A 17,455-nucleotide genomic window follows, 5' to 3' on the forward strand; every position below is an offset into this window, starting at 1 on the left:
ATATCCCTGGCAACCAGATTAATCTCTTTGGTTTTAAAGACACATATGCCAAGAGGTAAGCAGTAAAATAAAAATGGCCAAATCTTCCAGATATTAGGGAGTCAAGAAAATAATACATATTAGAATTTCCTAGAAGCCAAAAAATAGTATTTGTTTACATCAGAGTTTTGAATGATTTTACTGATGAATCCTGGAGGATCCCCTGGGCCACCTGGCTATAGCCCTTCACTCAGGTTACCTTGTTTAAATTGGTTAAATTCTGGCAGACAAAGCTAAGTTGTTTGAAATTGATGGAGAAGCTTAATAAAGGTTTGCTTTATGAATTTACACTGCCTCTAAAGATCAGTTAGGGGAAAACTCAATAGTTCAATTATTTAGGATTATTTTTCAACACTGTGCAATTATACCAACAATCATAACTCTTCCCCAAAACTACTCAAATATGAGACTAATTGGAGAAGAAAATTTCAGAGAGAAAAAAAGTTTAGAATTGGAAGGTAATTTAGTCCAACTTGTTCATTCATATTCATTGAATGAAAGATACTGATGAAATATACAGTCACTCGCTGCTTAGTGAGGGACAAACAGTTCTCCTAAGGGGAAAGCTGTGGGGATTATAGGGGAAGACTTCTTTGAAAAGATGACACATTGCATTAGGTTTTAGAAGAGAAATAGAAAAGCACAATACAGGTGGAATGAACAGCAAATGCCCGTGGTTGAGAGGAAATTGGACAGTAGCTGCTGGTGAGAATAGAGAAGAGTATGAATGGACATTAAAGGCATTATACACCATCCTTTATTTGATTGAAAGGTTATTAATTTAATGGAAGAATTTTAAGCATGAAGGTGATATGAGCATATTTTCCTATTAGGATTATTATTTTGTCAGTGGTATGGAAAATGGTTTGCAATGTGGAAATAAAGGAAAGGAGGAAGAATAGTTAAGATTCCCATTGGGGTAATCCCTGCAAGTGTGAGGATGGGATGCCTTTGAGAGATAACCAGATGGTAGATACAGAGCTAGTAACTGATTTTATGGTTAGGGAGTTATAGAAATGTCTGTAAGCTTATCTTACAAATGACATAAACAATAAAGTGTATCTCAATGATTTGACTGAAGACATTCAGCTAGTTAACAGCAGAGATGATATTAGATGCCAGGATACCTAATTCCAAATCCAGTGTTCTCATTATTATGACATGTGGTTATTTGTAATAAGCAAATTTTTAAAAATAAGGTCATATTTTAAATGCTTTAGGTGAACATATTATTTAGAAGTCCTTTGTATGTGCATTGAAAAAGTATAATTATTCCTTTAATTTATAATCTAAAAATTTTCTCCAAAATGTCTAGATGTTTATATTTATTTGATCATATACTCAAAAGTTGTGTTCTTTTGGGAATATATTGTCAGTATTGCATATGATTGAAAAGTATACCTTTTTTTCTATGTGATTATAGCAGTAGTACAAGCTTTGAAAGTGGAACAAATAGTAAAGATATTAAGAAAGCCAGTGTACTACTGATTCGCAAATTATATATACTGATGCAGAACCTTGGACCCCTTCCTAACGATGTTATACTTACTATGAAACTCCATTACTACAATTCAGGTAGGTGGAGACCTTTATTCAAATTCTTCTTAAGTACTAAACTAATATTTTATGTTAATAGAAGGATTTTACAAACATCTGAAAGATATCTGTTGCTATACTTAAAATATTAATCTGGCTTCTATTGAAACAAAGTTTCATGGCTTTTTGCCCTTTTCATTTTGCAGTGACTCCACATGATTACCAACCGCCTGGTTTTAAAGAAGGGGTGAATTCACACTTCTTGCTGTTTGATGGGGAACCTGTCAATCTGCAAGTGGGATTGGTCTCCACAGGCTTTCATAGCATGAAAGTAAAAGTCACTACGGAGGCAGCCAGAGTATCTGATTTGGAGAACAATCTGTTTCAGGAGAATAATACTACTGAAATTGCCCATCAGGGTCTAGACTGTGATGATGAAGAAGAAGAGTACAACAATCAAGTAAGGCCAAGTTTTAGTGAGCCTCCATTTCTTCAGTTAAATACAACTGACATTTTTCACTTTGCATACAGGTCATATCACAGTAACAACAGTCCAGTGGTGAAGCATGCCAGGCATAAAAACTGAAACAAAACTAGTTTTGACATCAAGGATTTTTTAGTCTAAAAAAGTACAGTCCTAACCAGGAGAGGTGAGGTGACTCACACCTGTAATCCCAGCAGCTATGGAGGCTGAGGCAGGAGAATCACAAGTTCAAAGCCAGCCACAGCATCTTAGCAAGGTCCTAAGCAATTCAATGAGACAGACCCTATCTCTAAATAAAATACAAAAAAGTTCTGGGGATGTGGCTCAGTGGTTAAGCACCCCTGGGTTTAATGTCTGGTACCAAAAAAAAAAGTATGGGCCTCAAGAAAGAAATATGTTTTTAGATGAAATTGCCTATTGCCCATGATTAGGAGAAAAATATTTCCCAATATATTTCTAATTTTCATAAGTGACATATTTTTAGGACTTACAAATATTTTAGGTGTCTATTCATATCAAATACAAGTACAAATCAGCTCTTGATTTTCTGGAATAATCAAGTGGGAAGGAGCCAAGAAAGAAAGTTTGTGGATTAACCCAAATCAGAGTGAAAACAAAATGTCAGCACTCGTTTATGTGGAGAGACAAGCTTTGGGTCTAGATCACTGGGGAAAGCCAGGGAGCTGATGGGTTTGCAGCCAAAGGAGCTGAACAGGCATGGCTCTGAGCCCCTTACCTTGCCTTTTGCATAGAGACTTTAGAGTTGGGTACTGAGAGGGCCGCACTGTGCCCTAGGTAAATCTATACTGTTGACTTACTGTTTACTGGCTGCTAACTGTAGGCTGACATTGTATTAAAAGGGTTCTGAGACAAACACATTTTTAAAATCTTCTCAGGAGACATTTTAAGATTAGGATAATAACTTATTTGCCTGAGATAATCTGAGTCCTACTTACAGAAGATGACTACTAGGTAATTTCTGAAGGTTCTTTCCAGATCTTTAACTCAGTGATATATATGTTTACTGCATGGAAAACAAGTCCCAGTCTTACTTGAATTAATATAAATAATACAACCAAACGAACAACAAGGTTTTGTTTTGTTTCGTTTTGTTTTCATTTTTAGTATCTTCACAATGTCAGTCATGAAAAAGGCTTTAGATTTTTGGTACAGTTTTCTTCTCTGATTCTACTCAAGGAAGATATAGCTAACATAGAAAGGCTAAGAAAAATAAATAAAGGTTAAGAAAAGAATGAACAGATTTCAACTGGATTTTTATCCTTAAAAAAATTAAGAATTTCTTGTTTGCCAAATAAGATTTAAATAAGACAGCCTAGAAAAGTATATTTTAATTAATAGATTAAATGAGGCAGGTGATGACATTTTCCAAGTATATATTTAACAGAAACTATATGTACAAAGATCTGGCTTTCATGGTAAACTTATATTTGATATTAGTTTCTCTCTCAACCAGCCAATCATATGAGAGAATGTAAATATACTGAAGTGCTACTGACATTTTTCTACTAAAGATTCCTTTGGTTTTACTTCATGGAAAATACAAATGTTTATACGCATGTGTACATATGTAGAACTTTAACCTTATTGCTTTTAAAAATTACTGTATTTTGAAACATAATTCATCAAAGAGAGTATACAAAAGTTATATGTACCATTTAAAGAATAATGAAAACATCCGTATACCCACACAGGCCAAGAAGTAGAAATTTACCACTAGAAGCCACCAGGTATCCCTTTATTAATGCACTTCATGTATCTATAAAGATAAATACATCCTGAGTTATTTTATCATCTACCAATATTTTGGCCCTTTTAAAATTTCTATATAAAAATAATAATACTCCAAGTATTTTTCTATGATTTTAGTCCTTAGCTTGACCATCAAAACTGAGATTCATCCATTATGTGTGGTTTTTCTTTCATTTATACTGTTGTAATGTATTCTACTCATTTGTTTTGTTTCAATTTTGAGATGGGGTCTTATTCTGTTGCCCAGGCTGGTCTCGAACTCCTGGGCTTAGGTGATCTTCTTGCCTCAGCTTCCTAAGTGTTAGGACTACACGTGTGTGCCACCATGCCTAGCTAATATCCTACTCTTGTTGAAGTTATTTCTTTTTAATTGTTAGAAACATTCATGTACACATCTCCTGGTACACATGTGAAAGAATATCTCTAGGGATTATATCAGAGTGTTCTAGTCTTGCACATTTTCAACTGCATTAGGTAACACAAAACTATTTTCCAAAATGATTGTACCAATTTATATTCCACCAACAGTGAAGAAGGATCTCTACATTCTTGCCAACACTTGACTTTGTCAGAGTTTATGTCTTCTGCCAATTTGCTAGATCTGAGGTAGGAGTACAACCTCATTATTGAAATTTTAATTTCCCAGGTTATCAGTGAGTTTGAGAATCTTCTTATTGGCCAGTCTTCTATAGAAAGTAGCTGTTCAAGTCTTTCATACATTTTTTTTCTTTTTTTTTTTTTTTTTTTGTACCAGGGGTTGAACCCAGGGTACACCCCCAGTCCTTTTTTTCTTTTATTTTTTTATTTTGAGGCAGAATCTCACTAAGTTTCATAATTCCTTGCCAAATTTCTGAAGCTAACTTTGAACTTGTGATCCTACTGAGTTGCTGGGATTACAGACACAGGCATGCACCACTATGCCTGGTTCATACATTTTTCTATTATTTATTTTTTCCTCATTGACTTTTAAAAGGTGTTCTGAATTTTTCTTTTACTTATTTGTGTTTTAATATTTTTTCCAGGTTTGTGCTTGTCTTTTAACTTATCTTTAAAAGGTCTTTGATAAAGAAATGTTTTTAATTTTAATGTAGTTTATTCTTTTTCTTTAATATGTGCTTATGGGTATCTCAAGAAATCCTTTTCTACCTGAAGGCATTAATAACAATCTCCTGTATTTTATCCTGAAAGTTTTAAAATTTTTCTTTTCACATTTAGGTTTTTAATTTTTGTTCCTTTCTTCCTTTTATTTTTCCCCCCAGGACTGGCAATTGAATCCAAAGCCTTGCACATACTAGGCAACCACCCTAACACTAAGCCACATCCCATACCCACATTTAAGTGTTTGTTTACTTGTTTTGCAGTTCTGGAGATAGAACCCAGGCACACTCTACCAATGAGATGCATCCTCAGCCCTTTTTTTGTTTTGTTTCCTAACTAGCTTCTCAGACTGGCCTCAAACTTACTATCCTCCTGCCTCAGACTTCTGAGTAGCTGAGATGATAGGTATTGTCCACTATGCCCACATCACATTTAGATCATTAAAAGTTTGTTTTCATTTATGGTCTGAGGTAGACTAGACCCCGTTAACATTTGTTAAATTTAAGCATAATCTATATACATAAAAAATATATGTCATAATAATATATTTCAATAAATATTCACAAACTGAATACTAGGACTGGTAGAAGGGTAAGACAAATAAGATGCTTGGGGGAACCTTTTTTTCTAATTTCTAAAAATCTTTAATTGGCACATTATAATCGTACATAACAGTGGGATTTGTTGTTACATATTCATACATGCAAATAACAAAATTTGGTCATTTCCATTCCCTAGTAACTTCCATTCCCTCCCCTTCTCCCTCTCCCTGGTCTCCTTTCTCTGCTCTACTGGTCTAAGGAGGCACATTTTAAGGTTGCTTTCAGGTGCCAAGAGTGAGCTTAAATTGTGCTCTCTGAGTATATTGCTTTCCGTGCCTTGTCCCAGCTCTACTGAATAAACATGTGAAATCAACAGTCAGACCAAGAAACAGAATAGTACCATCCTTCCAGAAACTTCTTACTTTTCAGTCACTATTCATTCAACAAGAGTATTGCTGTCCTGATTTCTATTCATTTCTCTTGATTATTCTATAGATGTAGAATCACATAGTATGAGCTGTCACTTTAGTTGACATGCATATTTTTACACATTGTTGTAGACCATTATCATAATTTATCATTCCACTGTTGATATGCATTTGAGTGATTTTCAATTTGGGGCCTTTATGAATAGTACTGCTCAGACATCTGGAACATGTGTTTTAGTGAAATATGTAGTGGGAATAGAATTGCCAGGAGTAGAATTGATGTGTCAAAGGGTATGCATACATTTAGTCTTAAGAGACACCACAAAACAGTTTCCAAAGTGGTTGTGCCAATTTATATTTCCATCAATGTATGAAAGTGTGGTCACATCCTCACCAACCCTTGGCATTTTCCACCTTTTTACTTCTATCCATTCTGGTGAGTATGCAATGGTATGTCATCATGGTTTAATTGACATTTCTCTGATGCCTGATGAAGATGAGCACCTTTTCATACATTTATTGGCCATATTGTATATCTTCTTTTGTGAAGGTATCAGTTCATGTTGTTTGCTATTTTTTATTTATCTTTCATTTTTATTGATTTATAGAAATTCTGCTTATAAATCCTTTGTCAGATAATATATGCTGAATATCTTCTTTAACTTTATAAATTGCCTCTTATTTTTTCTTTTCCAGTTTTTACTGGTACATGACAGTTGTGCATAATGATGAGATTCATTATTACATATTGATATGTGCACACAATATAATACTATCTTTACTCCCTTAATAAGGTGTTTTATGAATAGAAGTTCTTCATTTTAATGTAATTCAATTTATGAATTACTACATTGAGCAATTTAGGGTACTGCTTAAGAAATTTTTGTTTGCTCCAAAGTTTATAGAAACTTTCTATATCTTTTTTTTCTCTATAAGTGGTGGAGAAATAACTGCAGAAACACAAGGGTTTTGTTTTGTTTTTAATTATAAGAAAAACTTCTGCTGTGTGTAGTAGAGTACCTGTTTAGCATTTGTGACTCTGGGTTCAATCCCCTGCAGGGACAGGGCAGGCAAATCAATAAAACTCCAATGAATAACTTCATACCAAAAAGTATGAATACCTGGAGTTAAACCCCACCCTAAAATATGTGAGTGTGTGTGTATGAATATGTAGGATGGAAAGGCAGTTAGAAGATTTGCATTGCTTTTTAAATTAATGTTATTATGATATTGCTTTTTAAAGTGCTTTTTAGGGGATATGTGGTAGAATGCATGCTTATTAGGTTCAAGGCCCTGGGTTCAATCTCCAGCGTGTGTTATCATCTCACAAAGCCCAGTGTGATATTAGTTTTTATTTCAATTCAGATTTTTGGTCAATTACACACTGGAGAAAATAATGATAATGTTACTTGTCTAGAACTATAATTAGTTTGCTAGGTTATCTAATACTGTTGTATGTCCTTCTAGATTTCCATTTGAAGCTAAATGTCTATTGTTATACTGATGATATTATGCTTATAACAAATCTAGGCATCATGGCAAGTAATTCTTCTAGCATTTATATTAGGAAATCCAAATTGAGAGATAAGACTTCAGAAGACCAATCCTTCAGACAGTGGTAAAGAAAAGTTAGAAACAACTATGTATTTTATGGAGCCCCATCTCAAGTGTGCTTCATCCTGCACAGTAGAGGCTCTTCCTGCTCTGATAACCAAATACAGAACAAACAGAATCATTAAGCTAAAAACATTATTTTGACATTTAAACAAGGCTACTTGAAACTTACCATGAAGAAAGCTTAAAATAATTGAATATATTGTAATAACCATAAATTATTAGCATTTATTCAGCCAACAATTTTATATTGATGCCTACCATGTTTGAGTCACAGTACAAAGGTCACATGCACAAAGATAAATAGACCAAATCCCTGTGGTAATTGTATGTTTAATCATTTGAAGAATTCCAAAACTGTATTCTAAGTGGCTGCACCTCTTTTTTTTTTTTTTTTTTTTTTTTTTTTTTTTTTTTTTTTTTTTTTTTTTTACATTTCCAACATCAGTGTATGAGAGTTTCAATTTCTTCACATTCTTACTTATATGTGTCTCACTTTTTGATTCTGGGTATGAAGTGGTCACTCATCGTGGATGTGATTTACATTTCTCTAATGACTAACAAAGTGAGGTATCTTTTCATGTGCTTATTACCCACTTATATATCTTAACGGAGATATATTGATTCTGATCTTTTGCTCATTTTATGTTGGTTTTTTTTTCCTTTTATTTTGAGGTATAAGAGTTCTTTATCAAGTCTGAATAGAATACCTTTTCAGATACATAATTTATGAATATTTTCTCCCTTTCTATTTCCATTTACATGGATTTTCCTTAATTTCTTTCAGCAATGTTTTATAATTTCCTGAGTATAAATTTTGCATTCATTTTGTTAAATTTATTCCTAAGTATGTTATTCTTTTGATATTAATTGTGAATGGAATTTTTAAATTTCATTTTCACATTATTTATCATAAGTGTATAAAATTACAGATGAATTTGTGTGCTAATTTTATATCCTGAAACCTTGTTGAGAGGATTGATTTGTCATGGGTGTAATTAGATGAAATTAATATTTAAATCAGTGAACTTTGAGTAAAGTAAAATCAGCACTCCATAATGTGTGTGGTCTTCAGATAGTTGAAGGCCTGAAAAGAACAAAAAGTTTGGCCTCCTTGAACAGGAGGCAATCTCCAGCAAACTGCCTTTAGTCTTATCTGCACCATTGACTTTCCTGGGTCACTAGCCTGCCAGCCTACAGGAAATTACACCATTGGCTTTCATCCCTCTGGAGTCTGCTGACACACACTGTAGATTTTTTTAGACTTGCCAGCCCCCATAATCACCTGAGCAAATTCCTTATAATAAGTGTCTTTACAAATAGTGTACATAAGTCCAGCAACATATATACATGCATGCATGCACAAGCTCACATTATAACCAAGCTTGATTTAATATCTGAAATTAATAAATATAATACATTATGTAAAACAATAAAAAGCAAAAATCACATGATTCTATCAAAAGAAACAGAAAAAGCATTTGACAAAATCCAACACTGTTTTAATGACTTAAAGAAAGCACTCAGCAAATTAGAAAGGGCAATGACCTTTTCAACATGATACAGGGCATCAATCCTGAAAAATACTTAATATCATAACTAATGGTAAAAGAATAGATGCTTCTCCCCCCAATTCTCTCCCCTATTCAACATTGTAATGGAGGTTCTAGCCAGGTCAATGAGATAAGAAAAGAAAAGGTATCCAAATTGAAAAGGTCATTGCCAATGGGATGTTCTTATCTATAAAAAATCCTAAAGAAACCACTAAAAATCTATTACAATAAAGGAGTTCAGCAGGTGTATTAGTCAGGTTTCTCCAGAAAAACAAAATTACTGAGATAAACTTATAAGATTTTTAAAAAAGAAAAAATGTGTGTGTGTGTGTGTGTGCGCGCACGCGCACGTGCATGCTGTCCTGCTGAGTTTTGTTTGCTAGTATTATATTGAAGATTTTTGTGCCCAATTCATAAGGGATACTGAGCCATAGTTTTCTTGTGATATCTTTGTGTGGTATTAATATCAGGTAACACTGGCTTCATTAAATGAGTTCAAAAGTGTTTGTTCCTCTTCTACTTTTTGAAAGAGTTGGTATTAATTCTTTAAAAGTTTGGTAGAACCCTGCACCTACTAGAAGAAAAAGTAGGCCCATATCTCCATCATATTGGTTTAGGAACTGAATTCATCAACAAGATTCCTAAAATGCAAGAAATAAAATCAAGAATCAATAAATGGGATTTTAAAAACTAAAAAGTTTCTTCACAGCAAAGGAAACAATCAAGAACATGAAGAGAGAGCCTACAGAATGAGAGAAAATCTTTGCCACCTGAACCTCAAATTGAGTATTAATCTACAGGATATATAAGAACTCAAAAAACACCAAAAAAAAACACAAATAACCCAATCAATGAATGGGCAAAGGAACTGAACAGATACTTCACAGAAGAAGAAATATGAATGGTCAACGAATATATGAAAAAATGTTCAACATCACTAGCAATTAGAGAAATAAAAATTAAAGCTACTGGGCTGGGGATGTGGCTCAAGTGGTAGCACGCTCGCCTGGCATGCCTGCGGCCGGGGTTCGATCCTCAGCACCACATACAAACAAAGATGTTGTGTCCACCGAAAACTAAAAAAAATAAATATTAAAATTCTCTCTCTCTCTCTCTAAAAAAAATTAAAGCTACTGAGACTTCATCTCACTCCAGTAAGAATGGCAATTATCAAGAATACAAGTAACAATAAATTTTGGCAAGGATGTGGGAAAAAATATGTACACTCCTACGTTGCTGGTAGGACTGCAAATTGGTGCAACAACTATGGAAAGCAGTGTGGAGATTCCTCAGAAAATTTGGAATGGAATCACCAATTGACCCAGTTATCCTACTCCTTGGCATATATCCGGAGGACTTAAAATTAGCATACTATAGTGACAGAACCACATCAATGTTTATAACAACTCAATTCACAATAGCTAAGCTATGGAACCAACCTAGATGCCCTTCAATAGATGAATGGATAAAGAAATGTGGTACATATACACAATGGAATATTACTTAGCCATAAAGATGAATAAAACTATGGCATTTACCAGTAAATGGATGGAACTGGAGGCTATTATGCTAAGTAAAATAAACTACTTTCAAAAAACCAAAGGCCGAATATTCTGATACAGAGATGCTGACTCACAATAGGTGGCAGGGAGGGAGGAGCAGAGGGGAGAAGGAAGGGGGTTGGGAATGGGAAAGACAGTAGAAAATCAAACATAACTTTCTTATGTTCGTATATAAATACACAAACAGTGTGCCTCCACATCATGTACAACCCACAAGAATGAGAAGTTACACTCCATGTATGTGTAATATGTCAAAATACATTCTACTGTTATGTATAAGTAAAAAGGACAAATTTTTTTTAAGTATACAAAACAAAAGATTGGTAGACTTCAGTGGTGAAGCTCTCAGGAGCTGGGCTTTCCTTTGTGGGTAATTTTAAAATTATTAATTCAGTCTCTTCACTTATAAATGTATTCATAGTTTCTATTTCTTTATTTGTCAGTTTGGGTATTTTTAATAATTTAGGAAGTTTCCATTTCATCTAATTTAATTTGTTGATACAAAATTTTTCATAATATTCCCTTATCTTTTGATTTTTGTACAGTCAATAATGATGTCTCCTTTTTCATTCTGATTTCAGTAATTTTAGTCTTTGCTCTTATTTTCTTGGTCAGTCTGGCTAAAGTTTTATCATTTTTTTTTATTTCTCAAAGAATCATATTTTGAATTCATTGATTTTTCATATTGCCTTTTATTACTTCATTTCCTGAATTTCCTCACAAATGATTATTAGACCTGTCATTCTAAGAGATGGTGGTATGTGGTGCATGACTATATTTCTTCTAAGATGGGTCTGCTAGCAACAAATTCTCTCAGTTTTGTTTTCTGAGAATTTTTTAATTTTACCTTTCTTTTTTGTTGTTTTAGGTTTTTGTTTTTGTTTTGTTTTGGGTGCTGGGAATTGAACCCAGGGCCTTGTGTTTTCGGGGTATGCACTCTACCAACTGAGCAATATCCCCAGCCCCTTTACCTTTGTTTTTAAAAGATAGTTTTATTGAATGGATAAAGAATTCTTGGTTCTTGGTTGACAGTTTTTGCTTTTTTTTTTTTTTTTTTTTTTTTTTTGCCCTTGAGCAGTTTGAATATGTTGCACTACCTCACTGGCCTCCATTGGTTTTGGGGTTTTTTTTTTAATTTTGTTAATATTTTTTTTAGTTGTAGTTGGATGCAGTACCTTTATTTTATTTATTTTTATGTGGTGCTCAGGATCAAAACCAGGGCCTCGAAGGTGCTAGGCGAGCATGCTACAGCTTAGCCACAACCCCAGTCCCATGACCTCCATTGTTTCTGCTGAGAAGACAGCTGTTGCCTTACTGGGGTCCCCCTGCTAGCAGTGAGTTATTTTTTCTTTCATTGATATTCAAATTTTTCTCCTTGTCTTTGGTTTTCAACATTTTTTTGATATGATATGTCTGATTGTGGATCTCTTTTCTTTTGTCTTCCTTGGAGTTTGTTGAGTTTCCTGAATGAATGTGCATGTGAGTTATTGTTTTAAAATACATTTGGGGTGTTTTCAGTCCTTATTTCTTCAAATTTTTTATGCTTCTTTCTCTTTATTCATCCTTGGTACTCTCAGTATATTTATGTTGATGCACTTAATGGTGTCCTACATTTCTCTGAGGCACTTATCAGTTTTCTTTTTTCAAAATGTCACTATCTCTATTGATCTAACTGCCAGTTATTCTTATTCTTTCCTCTGCCAGTTTAAATTTGCTGCTGACTTTTCTAGTGAGTTTTCATTTCAGTTATTGTAGTTTTCAAATCCAGAATTACCACTTGGTACTTATTATAATTTCTATCTCTTTATTGACATTATCTATGTGACATTGTCATCATTATACCTTCCTTCAGTGCTTTAATCATGGTTTCCTTTAGTTCTTTGAACACATTTATAAGATTATTTTGAAATATTTGCCTGTCTTATTTGACATCTGACTAGTCTCATAGGCATTATCTATTACCCATTTCTTTTGCATATTTCAAGTCATACTTTCTGTTTCTTTGCATGTCCCAAAATTTTTTGTTTGAGAATTGACATTTTAGATAGCAACTGTTGTTCTGATCCAGCCTCCACTTCCTGGACTTATCATTATATTTTCTTCATTTATTTGTTTAGTGACTAGTTAGATTATTTTAATGAAATTTAATTCTCTGCTGCAGTATTAAACATCTGATGTTGATACTCAGGGGTGCAGCCTGAGGTATGTCCACAGTCACCCTGGGATGATGGTGGGTTTTATCATGACTTTCTTTGATTATCTCTTTCCCTGACCATACTCAGGTTTTAAATTCAACTAATTACTAGTGATTGCTATGTTTTCAAAAATGCCTCAGCCAGAAACTGTCCTTTAGTCTAATTCAGTCAAATTTGGGCTCTTTTGAAGGGATGTTTCTGAGTTTCCAGTGTTTAAAATTTGTTCTTACCCTAGAAGGGCTTTTCTCAACTACCTGTTTACTTGATTCTTTGCTGTGAAGTTGTCAAACTATAAATGTAGCCTTTATCTCCAATGAATCTACCAATCTCTTCTCAATTGCTTTTCAATACAAGCTCCACTATATTTGAGCATGTCCTTAGCTTTGAACTTTTCCATGCTCTGTTGCAAATAAAATCACTATCCTTGGAAGGAGTTATCTGTTTTGTTCTGCACTTCTCTCCCTTGGGGGAAAAAAAATCTCTTGAGTCACAGATCAGAAGCTAGAGATTGGAATAGTAACATGCTTTTCTCTGAGTGACACTGCTGCTTTGGGAACTAAGTGCTAGGCGTCCAGTACACTCAGGTCCTCAGCTTGTCTCTCCCAGATGAAGCCACTGCGTTTTAAGCCACAGCAAGGGTGATTGGAACTCCAGAATTCTCAACAGTGCTATGCCAAAGGTAAAGTCTATTTCACCAACAGTGGCTGGAACCCTCATCTTATGGCCATACTAATATGGAATTTAACCTCTGTGATACATAACTGGAAGTAGCATAAAAAAATGATGATGTTTTTTGGCTCCTGTGAAAATAATTCTTGGAGTGAGAGCTTGGGGAAGAGGAAGGGAGCCTTGTATTCTTGGCTGCACCAGGCTAGTGGAATGGAGTCTCGCTGAGATGGTTGTTCAGATGCCATCAACTTTCAATGTTCTTAGCAAGTTTAAGTAGATATTCTTGAATAAAGGTGTCTTCATTTGATTGATGCCTTTAGGACCAATTTTTTAAAATTGTTTTGACCAGTTTTGCTAAAAACCAGATTTTGGAGCTTCTCATATGAATATATGAAATGTTGATATCTTATACAATTTTTTTCAAGGTAAAATATAGGGACAGAAAATAGATAAGTAGTTGTCCAGTTAGGTATGAGGATTAACTACAAAGGGGCATAGGGTATTTGGGAACTGGTATACATTTTTCTTGTGTATATGTTTATCAAAACTCACAGAATTGACTTAGTAACAGTGTAATTTTATTGTGTGCAAATTATAGCTCAATAAAATAAATGGAAAAGGTTTTTACAAATATCCTCAAAGATTTAAAGAAAAACATGAATATGATGAGATAAAAATTAAGTGTTAAAAGGGGTGCACATAAACCCAAAATCTTAAAATGCGGTATCTGAAATTTTCAAAAATATTTTTCAGTTGTAGATGGACACAATATCTTTATTTTTATGTGGTACTGAGGATCAAACCCAGTATCTCACATGTGCAAGGTAAGCACTCTACCGCTGAGATACAACCCCAGCCCCCATATTTGAAATTTTAAAATATCACTGCATGAATTTATCAGCATATTAGAGGCCACAATAACTCAGTGACTTTGAAGATGGAGCAATGGAAACTATCCAAATTGAAACATATTGAGAAGACAAAAGAAAAAAAAATCACCCCTCAGTGAAAGGTGGGACAACAAATATGTAACTGAAATCCCAGAAATTGGATGGGAGTTTAAAATATAGTGCCTGTAAGTTTTACAAAATGATGAATTCTGTCAAATAATATAAAGAGATGTAATGTAACCTTAAAAGTCCTTAAGAATATAGAGAAGAAGATTGCAGAATTCATTTTAGGAGGCCAACATTATGCTGATGCTAAAACCAACCAAGGCATTCCAAACAAAGGAAACTTTGGACCAACCAATATCTCTCATAACTATATATGCAAATAACAAAATATTAGTGAGTTCAGCAATATAAGGAATAGATAATACATCATGAATAATGTAGTTAATCTCAGGAATGCATGATTGGTTTTAGATTTGAAAATCAAGCAATATAATTCCCTGTATTAAAAGAATGATGGGGAAAAATTACAGGATCATGTCTATACCTACAGAAAAAAAATTAGAGCCCAATCTCTTACCTTGCACAAAAGTCAACTCAAAATGGATCAGAAACCTAGGAATTATACCAGAAACTTTGTAACTGCTAGAACTAAACAGGTTCAACACTCCAACTGAGTGGTACAGGCAATAGCTTCCTCAATAGGACTCCTAAAGTTCAGGAAGTAATAACAAGAATTTAAAAAATGGGATGGCATCAAATTAAAAGCTTCTTCATGCAAAGAAAAAAGAGTGTGAAGAGAACCTACAGAATGGAAGAAAATCTTTGCCAGCTACTCTTCTGACAGAGGATTAAAATTCAGAATATATAAAGAACTCAAAAAACTTAAAACCAAAAAAATAAATAGCCCAATAAATAAAGAGGCAAATAAACTAAACATACATTTCTCAAAAGAAGAAATACAAATGCCCAAAAAGTATAAAAGTGTTTACATCTTTAATAATCAAGGAAATGCAAATCAAAACTATACTGAGATTTTAATCTCACTCCAGTTAGAATGGCAATCATCAAGGATAAAAATAAAAATAAATACTGGCAAGGATTTAGGGAAATAGGAATACTTACACCGTTGGTGGTATTGTCAAGTTAGTAGAAGTACTATGGAAATCAGTATGGAGTCTCCTCAAAAGACTAGGAATGGAACCACCATATGACACAGAAATACCACTCCTTGGTATTTATCCAAAAGAATTAAAGTCAGCATACTATAATGATAACTTGCATTGTATCACTAGACCTTGTTCATAGAAGCACAATTCACAACAGCCACATTATGGAACCAGCTTAAGTGTTGTCAACAGACGAATGGATAAACAAAATGTGATATATATACACAATGGAGTTTTACGAAGCCATAAAGAAGAACAAAATTATCATTTGCAGGGAAATGGATGAAATTGAAGAACATCACATTGAGTGAAATAAGCCCAACTCAAAATGTCAACAGTCTCAGTTTCTCTCATGTGAAAGCTAGATAGAAAAAAAAAAGTAGGGGAAAGGATCTCTTGAAATATAAGTGAGACCATTAAAGGATAAGGATCAGGGAGAAGGAAAAAGGAAGGGAAAGGGAAGATACTGAGAAAAGAAATTGGCCAAATTATATTATGTGCATGTGAAAATATACCATAGTGTATCCCACTATAATGTATAATTATAATGCACTATAATTTTTTAAAACAATGAAAAGGCAAGCCAAAGACTTGGAGAAAATATTCTGAATACATATATCCAATAAAGAACTTATAGTCAGGGGTGGGAATATAGCTCAGTGGTAGAGCACTTTCCTAGTATGTATGAGGCCATGGGTTCAATGCCCAATACCACAAAATAAAATAAAAAATAAAAATAACTTGGAGTCAGACTATGTAAAGGATATTTATAACTCTTATTGAGTTAAGCATTTATAACTCTTATTGAGTTATAAATATGTCCAGGAATTTGAGAGATACCTCACAGAAATATTTATCAGAGATCAAATGAACAGATGAAAAAGATGCTTAACTTCATTAGTCATCAGAGAAATGCAAATTCAAATCAAAATTGAATATTAGCACCTGTCTGCTAGAATAATGAAACTTAAAAATGTTGGCATTATCAAGTATTGTCAAGGTTGTAAAGCTTTTAGAATTATATATTGCCGGTGGGTGTGTAAAGTGGCACAACTATTTTGGAAAATATTTTATCAATATCCTATAACATTAAGCAGTACTGACTATATGATGCAGCAATGTTCATTTCTAAGTATTTATGAAAATATACCATCTCAGAAAGACCTATATATGTGAATGTTCATAACAGCTTTATTCATAACAGATCCCAACTAGAAGCTCCTAGGATGTCCATTGGTATGTCAGAGGATCAGCAAATTGTAATATCTTTGGGAAATGAATTATCATTAGCAATGGAAAAGAACAACTGATTACATGCAAGTATGTGAATGAATTTTTTAAAGTTAGAAAAGTCAAACACAAAAGAGTGAATTTTGTATAATTTCATTTACATGAAATTCTAGAAGAAGCAATCCGTAATGAGAGGAAATAAATCAAGTGTTTGGCTGGTGGGTAGAGATGTAGTGCAAAGAGGTTTAAAGGAACTTTTTAGGATGGTAAAGTGTTTTACATCTTCATTGTAATAGTGGTTACAAGGATATATACAATAGACAGAAATAAACACCTAAAATAGATGTATTTTATTGTAAGTAAATTTTGCCTCATTACAGTTGAATTTTAAAAAGCAGTGATCCAGTGTTAATCTTTAATGTCCTATTAATAATTGGTCGATATTGGAAGTAGCCTAAATGTTCTCCTGTGAAGAATTATTTCAGTAAATTTTGATACAACAATAAAATGAAGAAAAAAAAATATTGTTCTAGAGAAAATATTTTAAAATATTTGTACTTTTTAAAGGAAAAAAACAAAAATAACACCTAATAATCTCGCCATACATAATAAAATTTTGGTTATATCTATAACTGGTACTTATATTTGTGTAACTATATAATTCTCTTTTGAA

At 33.4% G+C, this 17,455-nt stretch overlaps 1 protein-coding gene across 1 annotated transcript in view; it reads left to right on the forward strand.

Annotated features, from left to right (window-relative positions):
• The window catches only part of Hormad2 (HORMA domain containing 2), a 62,249-nt gene that overhangs the window by 17,928 nt on the left and 26,866 nt on the right, over window positions 1-17,455 (forward strand). Inside the window, exons 9-10 of the mRNA XM_026408948.2 lie at window positions 1,463-1,614; window positions 1,782-2,035. Of these exons, the coding sequence (XP_026264733.2) occupies window positions 1,463-1,614; window positions 1,782-2,035 (406 nt within the window). The remainder of the gene's footprint in view (window positions 1-1,462; window positions 1,615-1,781; window positions 2,036-17,455) is intronic.

The sequence above is a fragment of the Urocitellus parryii genome, chromosome 3 (assembly GCF_045843805.1).
Source record: "Urocitellus parryii isolate mUroPar1 chromosome 3, mUroPar1.hap1, whole genome shotgun sequence".
Classification (NCBI taxonomy): Eukaryota; Metazoa; Chordata; class Mammalia; order Rodentia; family Sciuridae; genus Urocitellus; species Urocitellus parryii.